Source organism: Myotis nattereri (genome assembly GCF_964212035.1).
Source record: "Myotis nattereri genome assembly, chromosome: 2".
In the NCBI taxonomy this organism is placed as follows: Eukaryota; Metazoa; Chordata; class Mammalia; order Chiroptera; family Vespertilionidae; genus Myotis; species Myotis nattereri.
In genome coordinates, this window is record NC_138076.1 from 17545206 (window position 1) to 17564417 (window position 19212).

Below are 19212 nucleotides of genomic sequence, written 5' to 3' on the forward strand. Positions count from 1 at the left end.
CTTCTATACACTCTCACCAACCCTTCTTCCCCCAGAAGGGGGGAAACCACAGTGCTCAATTCCAACTAGTAATTGAATGTCTTGTTGGGCACTGACATTGGTCTGGTAGTTTGGATCTCACATCCCTTTTGCAGAGGAGACCACCATCAAAAGCAGGTCCCCATCGCAGCCTCCCAATACCCTGCAGCCCAGACGTAGCAGCAGAAAACCAACTCGGCTCTCCCCAGGCTGCAGAGGCCATGCCTGGCTCCAGGACAGGCTTGATCATGTGGCTCTGCCTTCAGCCCATCTGTGACTTGCTACTCGGAGGCGCCAAAGGTTAGCAGGTCAGCCTAGGAATTACGGGCTTTACCCCCTGAAGATTAGCTGCCTCTCCTGTCTACCCTGGGCCACCCTCATCCAGCCACTGCCTAAACAAGGCACTTGGGATGGATGAATGGGTGCTCCAGGCACCACCACACTGATAGTCATCAGTGGTGTGCAAGGGGCAAGCCTCCCTGGTGCTTATGAACTTGATCTGTTCCCACTGACTACTCGGCTGGGTACCAGCTTCATTATAGTCTGAAAACTGCCTTTTCTGTCACTCTACAGACAGGAATGAAGAGTGTCTACAATTGGGAACTGGGGATAAGAAATATCAGATCTGTTTGTTCCCTCTTGCTTACGTTTATACTGTCCCAGTTTGTAGGCGCCACAAAAATGGGAACTAAGACTTTTTTTTTCTTTCATTACCAAGCAAACCCTCTATTGGGAGGTGAAGACGTGCCCTTGTGAACATAAGACTAAACTGACATCTAACATTAAATGCTATGCTATGTCTTCTACCTCGATAACAAAATTACAAATTAAAAGAACTTAGAAAATGAAAGTCAGAACTCCAGTTAATCATATCTAAGATTCAAACTCACTAGACCCAATGTTTACACATATGCTGGGCCTTCTATGGGCCTTCTATGGGATCAGTGTAAGTCTCACTGATCTCATCTGAGGTTCCCCGAACCCCAGCACCCCAGAGCATCTTTGGGTCCTGAGTTGTGTGGCATAAGGAACATTCCTGAGGACGAAGCAGGCTGGCTAATATCGAGTTCTTCACCTCAATATGCAAGAATTCCTGGTGTCCGTCAGGGTGACAGATGAATCGACCCGGCATTTCTAGGAGCTTTGGGCAAGCATGCTCAGTGCTGGGAATATGTGCACATTCCCTACGGCCTGCCACATCACAGATGTCCAGCTGCTAGTGAACGGAGCATCCTCACCCAGTTTTAAGAGAGTTGATGCATGACTGGTCTTACTCTTCAACTTTTAATCCACTCTATCCCATGACAAACAATTACATAACATTCTTGGAAGGCAGAAGAATATCTGTCACTAGTGAGGTGTTCCCCGAAATGGTGGTATTCAAAACACCTACACTAAAACTAAGAACTGTGAATACTGAAAACCATATGAAATAAGCTAACTGAATAAGACCCCAAACTGGGAAATTTTTCAACTGCCACAGTGAAGCTCTTGTCTGCCTCTGCTACAGGCCCTCCTAGATGGAACTAAATAGTATTAACCCTTCCCTAAACTGGCCTGGCTCTCTAACAGTCCCACAACCCAAAGATGTCAATATGCCATGAACATTCTTCCTCGTTTTACCCTCTCTTCACAGCTCTCCAGTAAATGGGCAGGTTCTATTTCACCAGTACTTCCAGTGTACCCACCACACTGATTCCTGCTTTATAAGGGAGGGGAAAGCCCTGTTCCCAAAACCGTAACACTATGCCCATAAATAGGACAACAGTGAAGTCTTCCACACACCACTGCTCACACACATCTCTCGCTTAAAATTCATGTGAAACCCTGACCATGCTAATTAACACAATTAAGTCAGACACTTAAGCCAAAGGCTTAAATTCAACCCAAACTTGTCTTCAGAGCAAAAGCAAAAAGACCGGCCTAAATTGAATGAGAAATGATGCTCAAGGTAAGATATTTACCTGGACAAAAGCACTTTCCCCCTAAAACTAGAATGTAGGGCTTGGGTGAGAGGGAGGGGCTCAGCTAGAAAGTTCAAATTGTTAGAACAGGCAAGTGCAAGATAAACCTGCTATTGGGTGTTTGTGGAGCAGGTCCTGCCTAATTCAGGCTATGGTTACTCAGTTCTCTCCTGTTGGTACCCTTCTGTGTTTTCACTTATTTTAAGATTTTAAGATAAGTTTGGACTGAATGTCCTTTGAAGCATGACCCCTGCAAAATTCTGGGTGGCTGAAATTCACGGGGTTCTCACAGGGTCTTGAAACCACATGGTTTTAAGTCACAGGAATGTGCTGGCTTGCCTCCAAACCAGGGGAGCTGGACCGGTTCTACGGGCCTAACTGTCTAAAGCGGCCAATGACGGCGGCCTTGCCACTCGGCTGGAGGGCACCAGCACATTTATTTCTAATGGAAATCCTTCTATGAAGGAAAATGTGCTTTTCTATTTTAACCATGGCCAGAAGGAAGGTCAAAAGCACAATGCCAGGGTCTAGTCTACCTGTTTCCAAAGTATGTTCCCTCTACACACACACACACACACACACACACACACACACACACACACACACACCTGGGACAGGGGTCCCAAGGTCCAATTTGTCTGAGAACTGGTTTCCTGAGGTTCTTGGTCCTCCTACATCACTCCACCTCCCATGGAACTTCTGCTTTCTCAGGAGAAGCCAACAAAACACACACTGGGAAAAAGATGACTGTCCTACACGAAGCCCCGAGGACAGCACTCCATTGATGCAGGTCACCTCTACTGTCTCCAGCACAGTATTCCAGCCTTGCCACAGGGCAACAATACTGGGCCTGGCTTGTTCAGAACAGTCAGTGAAAACTTAGAAAACCCCAAATCTCTCGCACAAGTGAATCGTTTGCAAGTAAAAACAGTGGCTAGAGGGAGAGGGGACACAGAGTCTTATCTTCTCTGACTCAGAAAACCTCCAGCTGATAGCACTTGGGGAATTTATAAATCCAAATGCCCAAGTGCCACACTCAGAGCGTTCTTTTCTGCAAGTGGTGTCCAACAGCTCACAGAAGCGATCCAGGGCTGCACGGCGGCAGGGCCTCCCTATGAACCTGGAATGCAAGCAGTGGGTGGCCCTGCACTGCCTCTTTGCTAATACTCTACCCCAAAGGTATCAGGTGCTCCTGTCCCCAAAGTCCCACCATCATCTGGCCACACTTACAGGATGTAACAGCAGCAGCCAAAGGTTCATCTTTTACACTTGGTCTAGGCCAGTGGTCAGCAAACCGCTGCTCGCAAGCCACATGCGGCTCTTTGGCCCCTTGAGTGTGGCTCTTCCACAAAATACCACATGCGGGCGCGCACGTACAATGCGATTGAAACTTCGTGGCCCATGCGCAGAAGTCGGTTTTCGGAAAGGAGGTAGACGGAACAAGTATACAAGACGAGTGTGGATGGGAGAGTTGGAAGGGGTCGACCTCAGTGAATGTACCTCAATCAGAATGAGGACGTTTTTAGCAAAGGCCAGCTTAGGAGTACCCTAATTAAGTTAATAACAATGTACCTACCTATATAGTTTAAGTTTAAAACATTTGGCTCTCAAAAGAAATTTCAATTGTTGTACTGTTGATATTTGGCTCTGCTGACTAATGAGTTTGCCGACCACTGGTCTAGGCTCAACTATAGCTATCCCCTTTTAAAAGCCTCGAATGATTGTGATGAATTACAGATCAAAATACACACAGACTAACCTGTTAATGCACCAGCCATGCCTGCTTCCACTTATTTCTAAATGGCCAGCAGATCCAGCAGACAGGGGCAGAAACAAGAACATGACTGCAAATTTAGCTCAAATTTCTGGTGAATATGTTTTTAGACAAGAACTGGTAAAAGACTCTTCTTTCTTATCACTACAATCTTCAAAAGCAACTGGGCTATCACAATTTCCTACAAAGACTACTCCTCCCCACGTCACCAGGTGACCCAATCCCAGTACCTCAACATGGTGCATATGGAGGCATTTCCACTCCATGTAGGAGACAAAGGACATCAAAGCTTACCACAAGAAAGTGCAAGTGAATGAGGTATGGCTACAGAATTTGCAAGTGTGACAATTTGGTAAGAAGTTTTATTTCTCTAAATCTCAATTTCCTCATTTCTGAAATGACTTTGGACAAATAACTGAAACCAACTCTAAGGCCAGCACACAAAGTACTGGTGAGCACAGGCCTAGCTAGAAACCACTGGTAACACACAATTGGCAGGAAAGCGTCTTATCCTAAAACCTGCAATGAGGCCTTGATGTCTGTCTCCTTGCAAAACAAGACAAAGTGCCTGAGATAACCAAAATGCATTTCCAGACATAACCGACAGAACAGACGGTGACAGGTGCTGCCCCAAGATGACAACACAGGTTGTTCCTGACTTTGTTCCCGCTCAGAAGAATAACTAACAACTATTCATGGAGGAGACACCACTGAGAGAGTTTGAGAACACGGGCTGATGCTGAAGCACTCCCTGCACCACAGAGACCAAGACAGACTACATCAGAAGGCATGAAGACTCCGTAGGCAGCAAAATTGCAGACATATGTCATAACAATATCTTTACAAATGGTATCACAGCTACACTTACATCGGACAAAATAAACTTTAAACTAAAAATGGTAAAAAGAGACAAAGAAGAACATTATATAATGATAAAGGGATCAATCAATCCCTCAAGAAAATATGACAATTGTAAACATTTATGCATCCAACATCAGAGTACCCAAATATATAAAGAAAAAGTTAACAGAGCTAAAAACAAACAAACAAACAAAAAAAAAACAGCAGTACAATAATAGTTGAGAACTTTAATACCCCACTCTCAACAATGGCTAGATCATCCAGACAGAGAATAAGGAAACTGGATATCAACAACACTATAGCAAATTGACTAACAGACATATATACAGAACATTCTAGCAGAATACACATTTTTATCAAGTACACATGGAACATTTTCTAGAATAAGTCACATGTTAGGCCACAAAACAAGCCGTAGCAAAATCAAGAAGACTGAAATCATACAAAGAATCTTCTCTGACCACAATGGTATAAAAATAGAAATCAATAACAGAAGAAAAACTGGAAAATTTACAAACAGATGGAAATTAAACAACACTCTCTTGAATAACCAATGAATCAAAGAAGAAATTAAAGGAGAAACAAAAAAGTATCTTGAGACAAATGAAAATGGAAACACAATATATCAAAACTTATGGGAGGCAGCAAAAGCAGTTCTAAGAGGAAATTCATAGCAATAAACACATTAAGAAACAAGATCTCAAATAAAAATTTAACTCTATGCCTTAAGGAACTAGAAAAAGAAAAAACGGGTCCCAAATTTAACAGAAGGAAAGAAATAATAAAGATTAGAGAATTAATGAAATAGGGAATAGGAAAACAATAGAAATGATTAACAAAACTAAGAGTTGGTTTTCCTTGAAAAAAAGAGAGGACCCAAATCAACAAAATTATATACGAAAAAAGAGACATTACAATTTATACAACAAAAATACAAAGAATCATGAGAGGCTACTATACTATAATCATACTCTAACGAACTAGAAAAAAAAATGGAAAAATTCTGAGAAACATACTACCAAGAATGAAATCAGGAAGAAACAGAAAATCTGAACAGACCAATTACTAGTACAGAGATTGACTCAAGTAATCAAAAATCTCCCAATAAAGAAAAGCTCGAAAAAACCAAGATGGCGGCATAGGTTAACGCCGGAGATTGCTGCCTCGAACAACCACTTCAAAAAACAACTAAAAGACGGAACGGACATCATCCAGAACCACAGGAAGGCGGGCTGAGTAGAAATTCTACAACTAGGAGGAAAGAGAATATCATACCCAGACTCAGAGGAGGCGCAGTGCTGAAGTGAAATACTAAGGTGCAGAGTGCGAGCGGAGCGGGCTGGCGGCTGAGGGCACGGTTATTGTTTTCAATCGGGAGGGAGTTTCAGACTCTGAGCTCCAGATCCGGGCAAGTCTCTAGGGACCCAGACTCAAACGGGAGAAGTGGGACTGTCTGGCTTTGGTCGGAACTCGAAGGCAGCTTTCTCTCCGAGGTTTGCAGTGGTTGCTGAGACTCTGTGAGGCAGAGCCCCTAGGGACGGAACTGAGAGCAGCCATAACTGCTTGCTCCGCCCGCCCTATAGATCCCCAGGGACCCGCCCCGCCCATGCCCTGCGCAGAGCCATTTGCCAGATAGCCTCAGGCAAACGCTAGATTAGCACCGCCCTAGAGATCCAGCACAGAAGCTCTCCCACTGGAGACACAGCGGACTCTCATAGCCAGTTAGCCTGGAGGTCAAATCACCCCCAGTATTGCCGACAACAATCAAGGCTTAACTACAACAAGACTGCGCACAAAGACCACTAGGGGGTGCACCAAGAAAGCATAAAAAATGCGGAGACAAAGAAACAGGACAAAATTGTCCATGGAGGATATAGAGTTCAGAACCACACTTTTAAGGTCTCTCAAGAACTGTCTAGAAGCCGCCGATATATATAGTGAGATCATCAAGAAATCTAATGAGACCCTCGATGTTGTGATAAAGAACCAACTAGAAATTAAGCATACACTGACTGAAATAAAGAATATTATACAGACACCCAACAGCAGACCAGAGGAGCGCAAGAATCAAGTCAAAGATTTGAAATGCGAAGAAGCAAAAAACACCCAACCAGAAAAGCAAAAAGAAAAAAGAATCCAAAAATATCAAGATAGTATAAGGAGCCTCTGGGACAACTTCAAGCGTACCAACATCCGAATTATAGGGGTGCCAGAAGAAGAGAGAGACCAAGATATTGAAAACCTATTTGAAGAAATAATGACAGAAAACTTCCCCCACCTGGTGAGAGAAATAGACTTACAGGTCCAGGAAGCGCAGAGAACCCCAAACAAAAGGAATCCAAAGAGGACCACACCAAGACACATCATAATTAAAATGCCAAGAGCAAAAGACAAAAAGAGAATCTTAAATGCAGCAAGAGAAAGAAACTCAGTTACCTACAAGGGAATACCCATACGACTGGCAGCTGATTTCTCAACAGAAACTTTGCAGGCCAGAAGGGAATGGCAAGAAATATTCAAAGTGATGAATAGCAAGAACCTACAAAAAGATTACTTTATCCAGCAAAGCTATCATTCAGAACTGAAGGTCAGATAAAGAGCTTCACAGATAAGGAAAAGCTAAAGGAGTTCATCACCACCAAATGAGGATTATATGAAATGCTGAAAGGTATCCTTTAAGAAGAGGAAGAAGAAGAAAAAGGTAAAGATACAAATTATGAACAACAAACATGCATCTATCAACAAGTGAATCTAAGAATCAAGTGAATAAATAATCTGGTGATCATAATAGAATCAGGGACATAGAAAGGGAATGGACTGACTATTCTTGGCGGGAAAGGGGTGTGGGAGATGCGGGAAGAGACTGGACAAAAATCGTGCACCTATGGATGAGGACAGTGGGTGGGGGGTGAGGGCGGAGGGTGGGGCGGGAACTGGGAGGAGGGGAGTTATGGGGGGAAAAAAGAGGAACAAATGTAATAATCTGAACAATAAAGATTTAATAAAAAAAAAGAAAAGAAAAGCTCAGGACCAGGTAGCTCCCCAGGTGAATTTTACCAAACATTTAAAGAATTAATGTCAACTTTCTCATATTTTTCCAAAAATTCAAAGAGAAGGGAAAACACCCAAACTCATTTTACAAGGCCAACATTACCCCAATACCAAAGACAAAGAACAACATTGTCAGAAAAAAAAATTACACACCACTATCCCTCATGAATATAGATTCAAAAATTCTCAATAAAGTACCAGGAAACTAAATTCAGCAGCATATTAAAAAGATCATTTATTATGGTCAAGTGGAATTTATATCTGGATGAAAGAATGGTTTAATGTATGCAAATCAATCAATGTGATACATCACATTAATACAATGGCAGAAAAATATCCTATGATTATTTCAAAAGACACAGAAAAAGCATTTGACAGAACTCAATGTCTGTTCATGATAAAAACTCTTAATAAAACGAATACAGAACATATTTCAACATAATAAAGGCCATACATGACAAGCCTAGAGCTAACATCACACTCAATGGAGAAACAATGAAAGCTTTTTTTTCTAAGATCTAAAACAAGACAAGGGTGCCCACTCTCACCACTTACTCAACACAGAACAGAAATTCCTAGCCAAAACAATCAGTGAGAAAAAAGAAATAAAAGGCACCAGAACAAATAAAAGGAAGAAGTAAAACTGATTCTACTTGAAGATGACACGATTTTATATAGAGAAAATTCTAAAGAATCCACCAAAAAAACTATTCAATCTAATAAACAAATTCAATAAAAATACAGCACAAAATTAACATACAAAATCAGTAGCATTCCCATACACTAACAATCCTATCTAATAAAAGAGAAACATGGTAATTAGCCGTACATTCGCTACGCTTCCCATTGGCTAATCAGCGAGATATGCAACTTATCTGCCAGCCAAGATGGCGGCAGGCAGCCAGGCAGCTTGAAGCTAACATGAGGCTTGCTTGCTTCAGTGACAGAGGACTCCAACATTCCCTGCCTGCCTTGCCAGCCTCTGAGCTTGCAGTTTGAAACACTGTTACAAATATAGAAGCTAAACAAAACCCCAGAAACCTGCTTTCAGCCAGCCTGGATCTCAAAGCTGGAGTTGATACAGTGTTTCAATTATAGAACCCAAACGAACCAGATACCTGCTTTCAGCAGCAGAGGCCTCAGAGCTGGAGCCAGAGCTAAAGCTTGCCCAGAATAAAAAAGAAAAAAAGGAGCAGTTGGGAGCTTTAGTCACCCGCCAGCCTGAAAACAGCCCTCAGCCCCTCACCAGACTGGCCAGGCACCCCAGTGGGGACCCACACCCAGAAGGGTGTGTGACCAGCTGCAAACAGCCATCATCCCCTCATCCAGGCTGGCCAGGCACACCAGTGGGGACCCCCACCGTGATCCAGGACACCCTTCAGGGCAAACCAGCTGGCCCCCACCCATGCACCAGGCCTCTATCCTATATAGTAAAAGAGTAATATGCCTCCCAGCACCGGGATCAGCAGAGCCGCGAGGCCTCCCGGCACTGGGATCAGCGTGACAGGGGGCAGCGCCCAAATGCCCTGATCGCCCTGCAGCTCTGTGTGTGACAGGGGGCAGCGCCCCAACCCCGTGATTGGCCCTGCTTGTGCATGACAGGGGGTGGCGCCGCAACCTCCCCATCGACCCTGCCTTGAGTGTGACAGGGGGTGGTGCCCCAACCCCCCAATCAGCCCTACCCTGAGCGTGACTGAGGGTGGCATCGCAACCTCCCAATCCTCCCTGCTCTGTGCATGACATGGGGCGGCGCCCCAACTCCCAAAACGGCCCGGCTCTGAGCCCGACCAGGGGCCTCACCTAGGGATTGGGCCTGCCCTCTGCCACACGGGAGCAGGCCTAAGCCAGCAGGTCGTTATCTCCCGAGGGGTCCCAGACTGCGAGAGGGCACAGGCCGGGCTGAGGGACACCCCCCCCCCCAAGTGCACAAATTTTTGTGCACCGGGCCTCTAGTAACTTATCTAAAAAGAAATAAAGAAAACAATCCCATTTACAATAGTATGGAAAACAATATGAAATACTTAGAAATTTAACCAAGGAGGTTAAGGATCTCCACACTGAAAATTACATAACAGTTATAAAACAAATTGAAGACACAAATAAATGGAAAGATATCCCATATTTCTGGATTGGAAGAATAACATTATTAAAATGTCCAGGCTACCCAAAGCCATTTATAACTTTAATGCAATCCCAGAGAAACCAAGATGGCGGCATAGGTAAACACTGGAAATTGCTGCCTCGAACAACCACTTCAAAAATACAACTAAAAGACAAAACAGACATCATCCAGAACCACAGGAAGGCTGGCTTAGTGGAAATTCTACAACTAGAAGGAAAGAGAAAACCACTTTGAGTCTCAGAGGAGGTGCAGAAGTAAAGTGCAGAGGTACAGAGGCAGAGGCCCACGTGGAAAGGGCTGGCAATGGTGGATGCCCCTGTCTTTTTCAATCGGGAGGAGTCTCAAGCTCCTGATGGCTCTGAACTCCAGTTCCAGGCGAGTTTCTGGAGACCCAGACTCATACGGGAGAAACTGGACTGTCTAGCAGTGGGCAGAACTCGAGGGCGGCTTTCTCTCAGGGGTGCTTGCAGCAATTACCACGGGACAATGAGATCTGGGGGCCTCTTAGGGCAGGACTGAGGACCAGCCATAGCTGTTTGCTCCACCCTGTAGACTCCCTGAGATGCTGCCCCACCCAAGCTGCAAGCAGAGGCTTTTGCATATGAATGGGCTGGCCCTTTGAGATCTAAAATTACCTAACAAACTATAGCTGGGTCAGAGACTCAGAACATTCAAAAGAAGGCCCAAGGTCCCACAGCAGCTTGCATTGCTTCACAGCTGGGCCTCATTTGGGCACCTCCAAACCACAAAAAAAGGAAGAGGAATCTGCAGATCTCTCTGTAGCTCCTGCTGGGTAGCCTCAGGCAGAGGCTAAATTAGCATCTCCTTAGAGATCCAAGAGTCAGTGTACCCAGTGGTCAGACTGGGACCATCCAGATTACAACTCCTCAGATCCATAAGGGACACACTCAGGGGGCAGACTCAGTGAGCACCAAAGCCCCACTGAAGCAAGTCTTGCCCCATAAGGGTGTCTCCAGAACAGCAGTTCTCGCACTGCAGATACAGCTGATTCTCACAGCCAATTGGCCTGGAGGTCAATTTCTCCCAGTGATACCAACAACAATCAAGGCTTAACTACAACAAGACTGTGCACACAGCCCACAAAGGTGTGCACCAAGAGTGTCCACCTCAGGTAATTGGGGAGGCTGAGCCACTAAGCCCTATAGGACACCTAGCACACAAAGCCACTGTATCAACACAGGGAAGCAGCCAAAATTCGAGACAAAGAAACAGATCAGAAATGACAAAAATGGAGGAAAGCAAACTACCTGATATACAGTTCAAAACCACACTTATAAGGTTTTTCAAGAATTTTCTAGAAACCGCCGATAAATTTAGTGAGACCCTCAAGAAATCAAGTGAGACCCTCGAGGTTATGAAAAAGGACCAACTAGAAATTAAGCATACACTGACTGAAATAAAGAATAATATACAGACTCCCAACAGCAGACCAGAGGAGCGCAAGAATCAAGGCAAAGATTTGAAATGCGAAGAAGCAAAAAACACCCAACCAGAAAAGCAAAAAGAAAAAAGAATCCAAAAATATCAAGATAGTATAAGGAGCCTCTGGGACAACTTCAAGCGTACCAACATCCGAATTATAGGGGTGCCAGAAGAAGAGAGAGACCAAGATATTGAAAACCTATTTGAAGAAATAATGACAGAAAACTTCCCCTACCTGGTCAAAGAAATAGACTTAAAGTCCAGGAAGGGCAGAGAACCCCAAACAAAAGGAATCCAAAGAGGACCACACCAAGACACATCATAATTAAAATGCCAAGGGCAAAAGGCAAAGAGAGAATCTTAAAAGCAGCAAGAGAAAGAAACTCAGTTACCTACAAGGGAATACCCATACGACTGGCAGCTGATTTCTCAACAGAAACTAGGCAGGCCTGTAGGGAGTGGCAAGAAATATTCAAAGTGATGAATACCAAGAACCTACAAAAAGATTACTTTATCCAGCAAAGCTATCATTCAGAATTGAAGGTCAGATAAAGAGCTTCACAGATAAGAAAAAGCTAAAGGAGTTCATCACCACCAAACCAGTATTATATGAAATGCTGAAAGGTATCCTTTAAGAAGAGGAAGAAGAAGAAAAAAGTAAAGATAAAAATTATGAACAACAAATACACATCTATCAACAAGTGAATCTAAAAATCAAGTGAATAAATAATCTGATGAACAGAATAAACTAGTGAATATAATAGAATCAGGGGCATAGAAAGAGAGTGGACTGACTATTCTCGAGGGGGGGAAATGGGTGTGGGGGGTGCGGGAAGAGACTGGACAAAAATCATACACCTATGGATGAGGACATTGCGGCGGGTAAGGGCAGAGGATGGGGTGGGAACTAGGTGGAGGGGAGCTATGGGGAGGGGGGAAAAGGAACTATAATAATCTGAACAATAAAGATTTATTTAAAAAAAAAAGAAGTGCATCAAAGATTACATGCAATCAATCAAAGGGAATCTTGAAGAACAGAGACCAGAGTTCCTTATGGATGAAAACATGAGTGCAGATGGCATGGTTGCTCTGCTGGACTACCATGAGAATGGTGTAATTCTCTTTAAAGGTGTTTTAGAAATGGGAAAATGTTAACGAATTTGGCAGTTTGGATCTATCACCTGTCAGCATAACTGGCTGCTGCTTTTCATCCAAATGGGACTGATCTTGAGCTCTTCGTTCATTTTGACCTTGACTTATTTGTAGCAAAGTCATTGTCTTTAAGAAAAAACATGTCATGTAGGTTGTCTAAAAATAAAATGCATTTAAAATAAAAAAATTTTTAAAATTTAAAAAATAAAATAAAATATATTGCTGAATAAAAAAAATAAAATTTTAATGCAATCCCTTTCAAAATTCCAGTGGCATTTTCTACAGAAGTATAAAAACAATCCTAAAATTTATATAAAACACAAATGTGCCCAAGTAGCCACAGCAATCCTAAGAATAAAGCAGAAGGCATCACACTTCCTGATTTCAAACTAAATTATAAAGCCAAAGTAATGTAAGAACAGAAATCTTAAAGCTCCTAGAATAAAACATAGGAGCCAATCGATGTTTCTCTCTCATTGATGTTTCTCTCTCTCCCTCTCCCTTACTCTTTCTGAAGAAAAACATTTTTTTAAAAAGCTACTTGACATGAGTCTTGACAATGACATTCTAGATTACACCTAAAGAAAGCACAAGCAACAAAATAAAAATTAGACAAGTGGAACTACATCAAACAAAAAGTTTATGCTCAGCAAAAAAAATTAAAATGAAAAGATAACCTATGGGACAGGAAAAATATTTCAAGCCATATATCTGATAAGGGGTTTATATCCAAAATATATAAGTAACTCATACAAATCAATAGCAAAAAAATAGCACTGCTGTATGGACAAAGGACCTGAATAGACATACCTTCAAAGAAATAAATATGGCCAACAGGTATATGAAAAGATGCTCAAACATCACTAATCCTTAGGGAAATGCAAATCAAAACTACAATGAGATATCCCCTCAAGCCTGTTGGAATAACTGGCATCAAAAAAGTCAAGAGAGCCCTGGCTGGTTTGGCTCAGTGGATAGAGCGTCGGCCTGTGGACTGAGAAGTCGCAGGTTCAATTTGGGTCAAGGGCATGTGCCTTGGTTGCGGGCACAACCCCAGTGGGAGGTGTGCAGGAGACAGCTGATCGATGTTTCTCTCTCATCGATGTTTCTAACTCTTTATCTCTCTCCCTTCCTCTCTGTAAAAAATAAAATATATTAAAAAAAAAAAAAAGTCGCCGAAACCGGTTTGGCTCAGTGGATAGAGCGTCGGCCTGAGAACAAAAAGGTCCCAGGTTTGATTCCGGTCAAGGGCATGTACCTGGGTTGTGGGCACATCCCCAGTAGGAGATGTGCAGGAGGCGGCTGATCGATGTTTCTCTCTCATCAATGTTTCTAACTCTCTCTCTCTCTCCCTTCCTCTCTGTAAAAAATCAATAAAATATATTTAAAAAGAAAAAGTCAAAAGAAAACATAAGGTGGCAAGGATGTGGAGAGGAGGGAACCCCTGCGTACAGCTGGTGAAACTGTCAACTGGTACAGCCACTATGGAAACCTAATGAGTTTTCTCAAAAAATTAAAAGTAGAACCACCCTACTCCTTGGCTGAGTGGCTCAGTCAGTGTCATCTCATGCACCAGAAAGGTCTCAGGTTATATTCCCAATTCTGGGCACATACCAAGGTTGCAGATTTGATCTTTGGGTTGGGGCACGTGTGGGAGGTGGCCAATCAACGTTTCTCTCTCTCCCTTCCTGTCTCTCTAGAATAAAAAATAAACAAACAAAAAACACCCACACACCAAAAAAATAAAAAATCCTATGATCCAGCAATTCCACTTCTGGGAATATTTCTGAAGAAAATAAAAACTCTATATCGAATAGATATCTGCAGCCCCATGTACAGAGCAGCATTATTTACAACAGTCAAGACATGAAAACACCTAAGTGTCCATCAACAGATGAATGTATAAAGATGATGATATGTATATATACACAGTGGAATATTATTTAGCCATAAAAAAGTAGGAAATCCTGCTATTTGCAACAACATGGATGGACCTCAAAGGCAGTATGCTAAGTGAAATAAATCAGACAGAGAAAGACAAGTACTGTACGATCTCACTTACGTGTGGAATCTAAAATAAAATCTAAACTCATCAAAAAGAGATCAGATGTGGTTACCAGAGGTGAGAGATCGGGGAGGGAAAACTAGAGAGGGATAGTTAAAAGGTACAAACTTTCAGTAATAAGAATAAGGGATATAATGTACGACATGATGACTATAGTTAACACTGCTGTTTGGTATATGAACATTAAGAGAGTAACTCCTAAGATTTCTCATCACAAACAAAACCATTTTTGGTACCTATAATGGGATGATGGATGTTAACTAAACTTACTGTAGTAATGATTTTATGATATGTGTAAGTAAAACCACTATGCTTTACACCTTAAACTTGTACAGAGCTGTAGGTCAATTATATCTCAATAAACTGAAAAAAAAACAAAAGGATGGTGTGTAGAGAACACGAAAAGTAGGCATACTTGGATAAGCTAGCTCCAGATTTTTACAGAAAACTTTTTACTAGTTTTATACCTTAAGACATTAAAGCCCCATCTTGCTTGTCAAAACACCTCTGATAGAAAGCTAGACCAGCAAGTTCCCCATGTTCTGGGGAGCCTCAGTTTTACATATTCTCATGCCATGTTTTGGGGCTTGGATGTAAGAAAGAGGTAAACAATGACTCTGTAGATGCAGGTGATAAGTAAACAGAGGGATTAAAAGAACTAAAGCCGCAAAAGGACTCTTTGTCATCTACACAAAGTACTTACTGCTTTAGGATACCATGGCACCCTTTTTGAGAACACCGAACCTTTTTTTATAGTCCACTACAATTGTAAGTTGTGATATGAGGACTGTAATGATCAACCACAGGCTGTATCACAAGTACAGTTATGGAAAATGGGTAATTTGTTACAGAAGGCTGGAATGATCATAGAGATTTCCCGTAAGGCATCATGACTCTTACGAGCCCATGTATTTGATCAAGAGCTTGCCCAGTGATGAGGAGATAAACTCTCCACCAGAGGCACCTCACCGTCAAGTCTCCTGAGAGTTAGGCTGTAAAGCTGACATTCAGGTTGGCAAGACGACTCTATCCATCCTTGATGGCATGAGACAATGACTTGCAAAATCCAAGAGGCTAAATTCTGATTATCCTTTTAAAAGAAAACATTACAAATCACATGTAGTGTACCTTTACTGCTTCACTGGCTAACAAAAGGCACGCTTTGAGTTCCGACTATGAACTCCATATGTTCAGCAACGCAGCACAGGTCCCAGTCTCCAACAACGTCCCAAACACGCCCCCTGTGGGAGTTAAAGACTGGAGCTGCCAACTGCCATTGCCAAGAATGAAAAGAAACAACTTAATTCACTAACTTCTACAATTCCTTCTGCAATGATTTTATTATAAATATGTTACTTTGGAATAAACAAATATTGCATTCAAGACTATCTGCAAACTTGTTCTAAAGGAATAAAAGGAAAATGGAACCAGGAGCCACTTAGAAGAGATAAACAGCAAAGACACCTGCATGCCTCTCTCCCAAGAAGTAAGAGAAGTTAACAGGGAACATCACATTTCTCATCAGCCTATTCAGTTAGAATAAGCTTTGAGTTTGGTAATTTGTACTTGTTCTGTAAACGGAACTGCTCCTCTCCTCAGTCCTAAGAAGTAGAATGGGAAGACAGTCTTCAGATCCCAGTAGCAACAAGAAAGATCTTGACTTTGTATTTGTAACTCTTTGCTCACCTACAAAACTGTTCACTATTTGCCAGGAGCAATGTCAGAGTAGTCCTTCAGAACTCCAGCCATGTGTTCGTTATGAGTCTTAAATCGTCGCTTTTTCTGTGAAGCAGGCTTTTTCCTTCTCTGGATAGGGGCCTACAGGAAAAGGTAAAAACAGAAACAACAGCTCTCGGAGGGGTAAAGCATAAGGATTTACTCAGGATGCCCAGAAACCAGCAGCAAGAGATTTGGAGTATTTGGCCTGTTTTTCTGCTTTGTAACCAAATCTCATGCACATCAATCCATAGCACACTCCCAACCACAAACAAGAAACTATGCTTTCTATTATGATGCATATACTTCTACTTGGAATAAATGGGCTGACACAAAAACTTCTCTGAACTATTCTAGGAACTAAGTAAATAAAAAGAAAGGCAGCAAAGCTTTCTCATCACTACTATCTGGTTTAAAAATATATACTTCAGCCCTGGCCAGTATTGCTCAGTAGGCTGGGCATTGAACCAGGAGGTTGCTGGTTCGATTTCTGGTCAAGGGCATGTGCCTGGGTTGCAGGCTAGATCCCCAGTTGGGGGCAAGCAGGAGGAAACAAATCGGTGTTGCACTCTCACATCGATGTCTCTCTCCCCACTTCCTCTCTCTCTAAAAATATATACATATCAAAAAAAAGATCTCACGCAAATAGGGCAAAACACAGACACATGGGCAAAATTAGGAAGTAGATGAGCACATGAAGATTTACTATTATTCTCTATTCTTTTCAGTATACCTGAAACCATAAAGTACTGTAAGTACACTAATTTACGGAGATCACTGGCAATAAATCTTCCTTTTTAAGGAGCCCTAAAAATTCACTGAAACACACACACGAAAAGTCAGAAAGAAGGCAAGTTACACAGCCTGGTGGTGGACAGAAAAAGATGGGGAGAGGTGCTGCAGTTGGAGTCTAAAGTGTGAACTAGATCCTTCCTCAGAGCAGGATTTAGGCTACAAAGACAGTATTACCTGGTTCAGAGAGATCTGAAAGTTAACAAGGACAACTCAACGTGATCAGGACTAAGGGAGAGCCAGGCACCAACACTATGGGACTCATTGGAGCAGGAGCCTGGGGGAAGGGTAGACGGCTAGAGTCTTAAAAGGCTAAGATCAGGACATGTGAGCACTAGGAAAAGTTTGGTATGGCTGGAGCTTAAAAGCAGACACTACTAGGACAGGGCGGTCGGATGGGGAAAACTCGCACACTCCTGGGGAGCAGCACTTTAGGGCAGAGATCTGCTGGCCCTCAATAAACCACATGTGATCTGGTTTGCAACTGACCAAGATCAATGGGTCAGGACACAGAAAAAACTGAAAGGGAGAGCTGACTACCTGCTCTTAAGAGAAGAGAAAGCAGGCTAACAGTTAGTTCAAAGAATGAGAACTACATTTTTTTCCAGCGGTTACATACCACTTTCTTTGGTCCGGATTCCTGCATGGAAGAAATACCCTGTCGCTTCAGATATTCTTCAATTTTCTCCTCATCCATTGAATCCACAGTGACACTCCTCCACAGTTTCTGAAACTCTGTGCCAACAAGACAGTAGATATTTTACAATAGATGTTTACAAGCCACAGCACCTGTGATGGAAATCCAAGCTTCAATATTATCTCCCCTGGTCTATATTAGCACATCTGTGATTTCATTATAAAAACAAAGGAAGTGAGACAACATTCAAATGCTGGACACTGAGCAGCAGAAGGGCCTGAGAACAGAACTGCATCCTTACAGACCAGATCAGTAATGTTCTATTTTTAGAGTCTGTAAATGAAGGGCCATGTGCGGAAAGGCCTCCCTGCTTTCCTGGGGAGGAAAGGCTGTCCACAGTCTCCTTTTATTACACAAATCAGTTCTCTGCACTGAAATAGTTCAAATTCCTGCTCATCTCCCCTGAGCTCAGTACTCCATTTCCTCTCCTATTGGAGGGACAATGGAAACCAGTTTCATATGGAGTGAGGAGCTATACAGATCACAGCTGACCCTTGAACAACATGGTCCGTTTATATGCAGTCTTTTTTTTTTAATCCTCACCTGAGGATATTTTTTTCACATTGATTTTCTTTAGAGAGAGTAGGAGAAAGGAGCAGGGAAAAGGAAAGATAGAAAGAGACATCAATGCAAGAGACACATCGATCGTTTGCCTCCCATAAGCACGCAGAAGCTGAGGATTGAGCCTGCAACCACGGTATGACTGGGAATTGAGCCTTGACTGGGAATCAAACCTGAGACCGTTCAGTCCATGGGCTGGTGCTCTAACCATTAAGCTAAACCGTCCAGGGCTATACACAAACTTCTTTCAATAAATGCATTGAAAAATCTTTTGGAGATCAGTGACAATTTGAAAAAAACTCACAGACAAACATTATTAATTTTTTTATTTTATTTTTTTGGTATAGCGAAGGCGGAGATTTATTGAAGAACAAGTACAGGCTCCCACGTGGGGAGGGGGAAAGAGTACCCTTAAATTTTTAATAACATTTTCTTTTCTCTACCTTACTTTATTGTGAGAATACAGTATATAACATATAAATATATGTTAACTAACTGCTTATGTTATCAGTAAGGCTTCCAGTCAATAGTAGGGTATTAGTAGCTATATTTTTGAGAAGTCAAAAGTTATACTGCGGGGTGGAGGGGTGAGGGTGGGAAAAGGTTAACCAAAGAACTTATATGCATAACCCATGGACACAAACAATAGTGAGGTGAAGGGGTGGGGGGAGGAGGGTGCAGAGAACTGATTTGTGTAATAAAAGGAGGCTGTGGACAGCCTTTCCTCCCCAGGAAAGCAGGGAGGCCTTTCGCACATGGCCCTGTGAAGGGAGATCAGTGCAGGGGGGAAGAGGGGACATCTGTAATACTTGCAACAATAAAGGTAAACCTAAAAAAAAAATTAAAAGGGGGGCGGTTTACACTTGGCTTTCAACTGTGTGAAGGATTGGAGCTTCTAGTGCCTGCTTGGAATTAGAAAGATGTGTAAAGTGTGGCTAAAAGGTAGGTAGTTAGGACTTCTAACTTTTCTAATTCCAAGCAAATTCTACCAGCTCA

At 42.5% G+C, this 19212-nt stretch overlaps 1 protein-coding gene across 1 annotated transcript in view; it reads right to left on the reverse strand.

Moving 5' to 3' along the window:
• Nucleotides 1-19212, reverse strand: part of GTF2E2 (general transcription factor IIE subunit 2) — a 95828-nt gene that overhangs the window by 26760 nt on the left and 49856 nt on the right. The window contains exons 7-8 of the mRNA XM_081083045.1: nt 17578-17693; nt 16137-16268 (exon numbers count right to left, since the gene is read on the reverse strand). Coding sequence (XP_080939171.1) covers nt 16152-16268; nt 17578-17693 — 233 coding nt within the window. The 3' untranslated portion in view covers nt 16137-16151. The remainder of the gene's footprint in view (nt 1-16136; nt 16269-17577; nt 17694-19212) is intronic.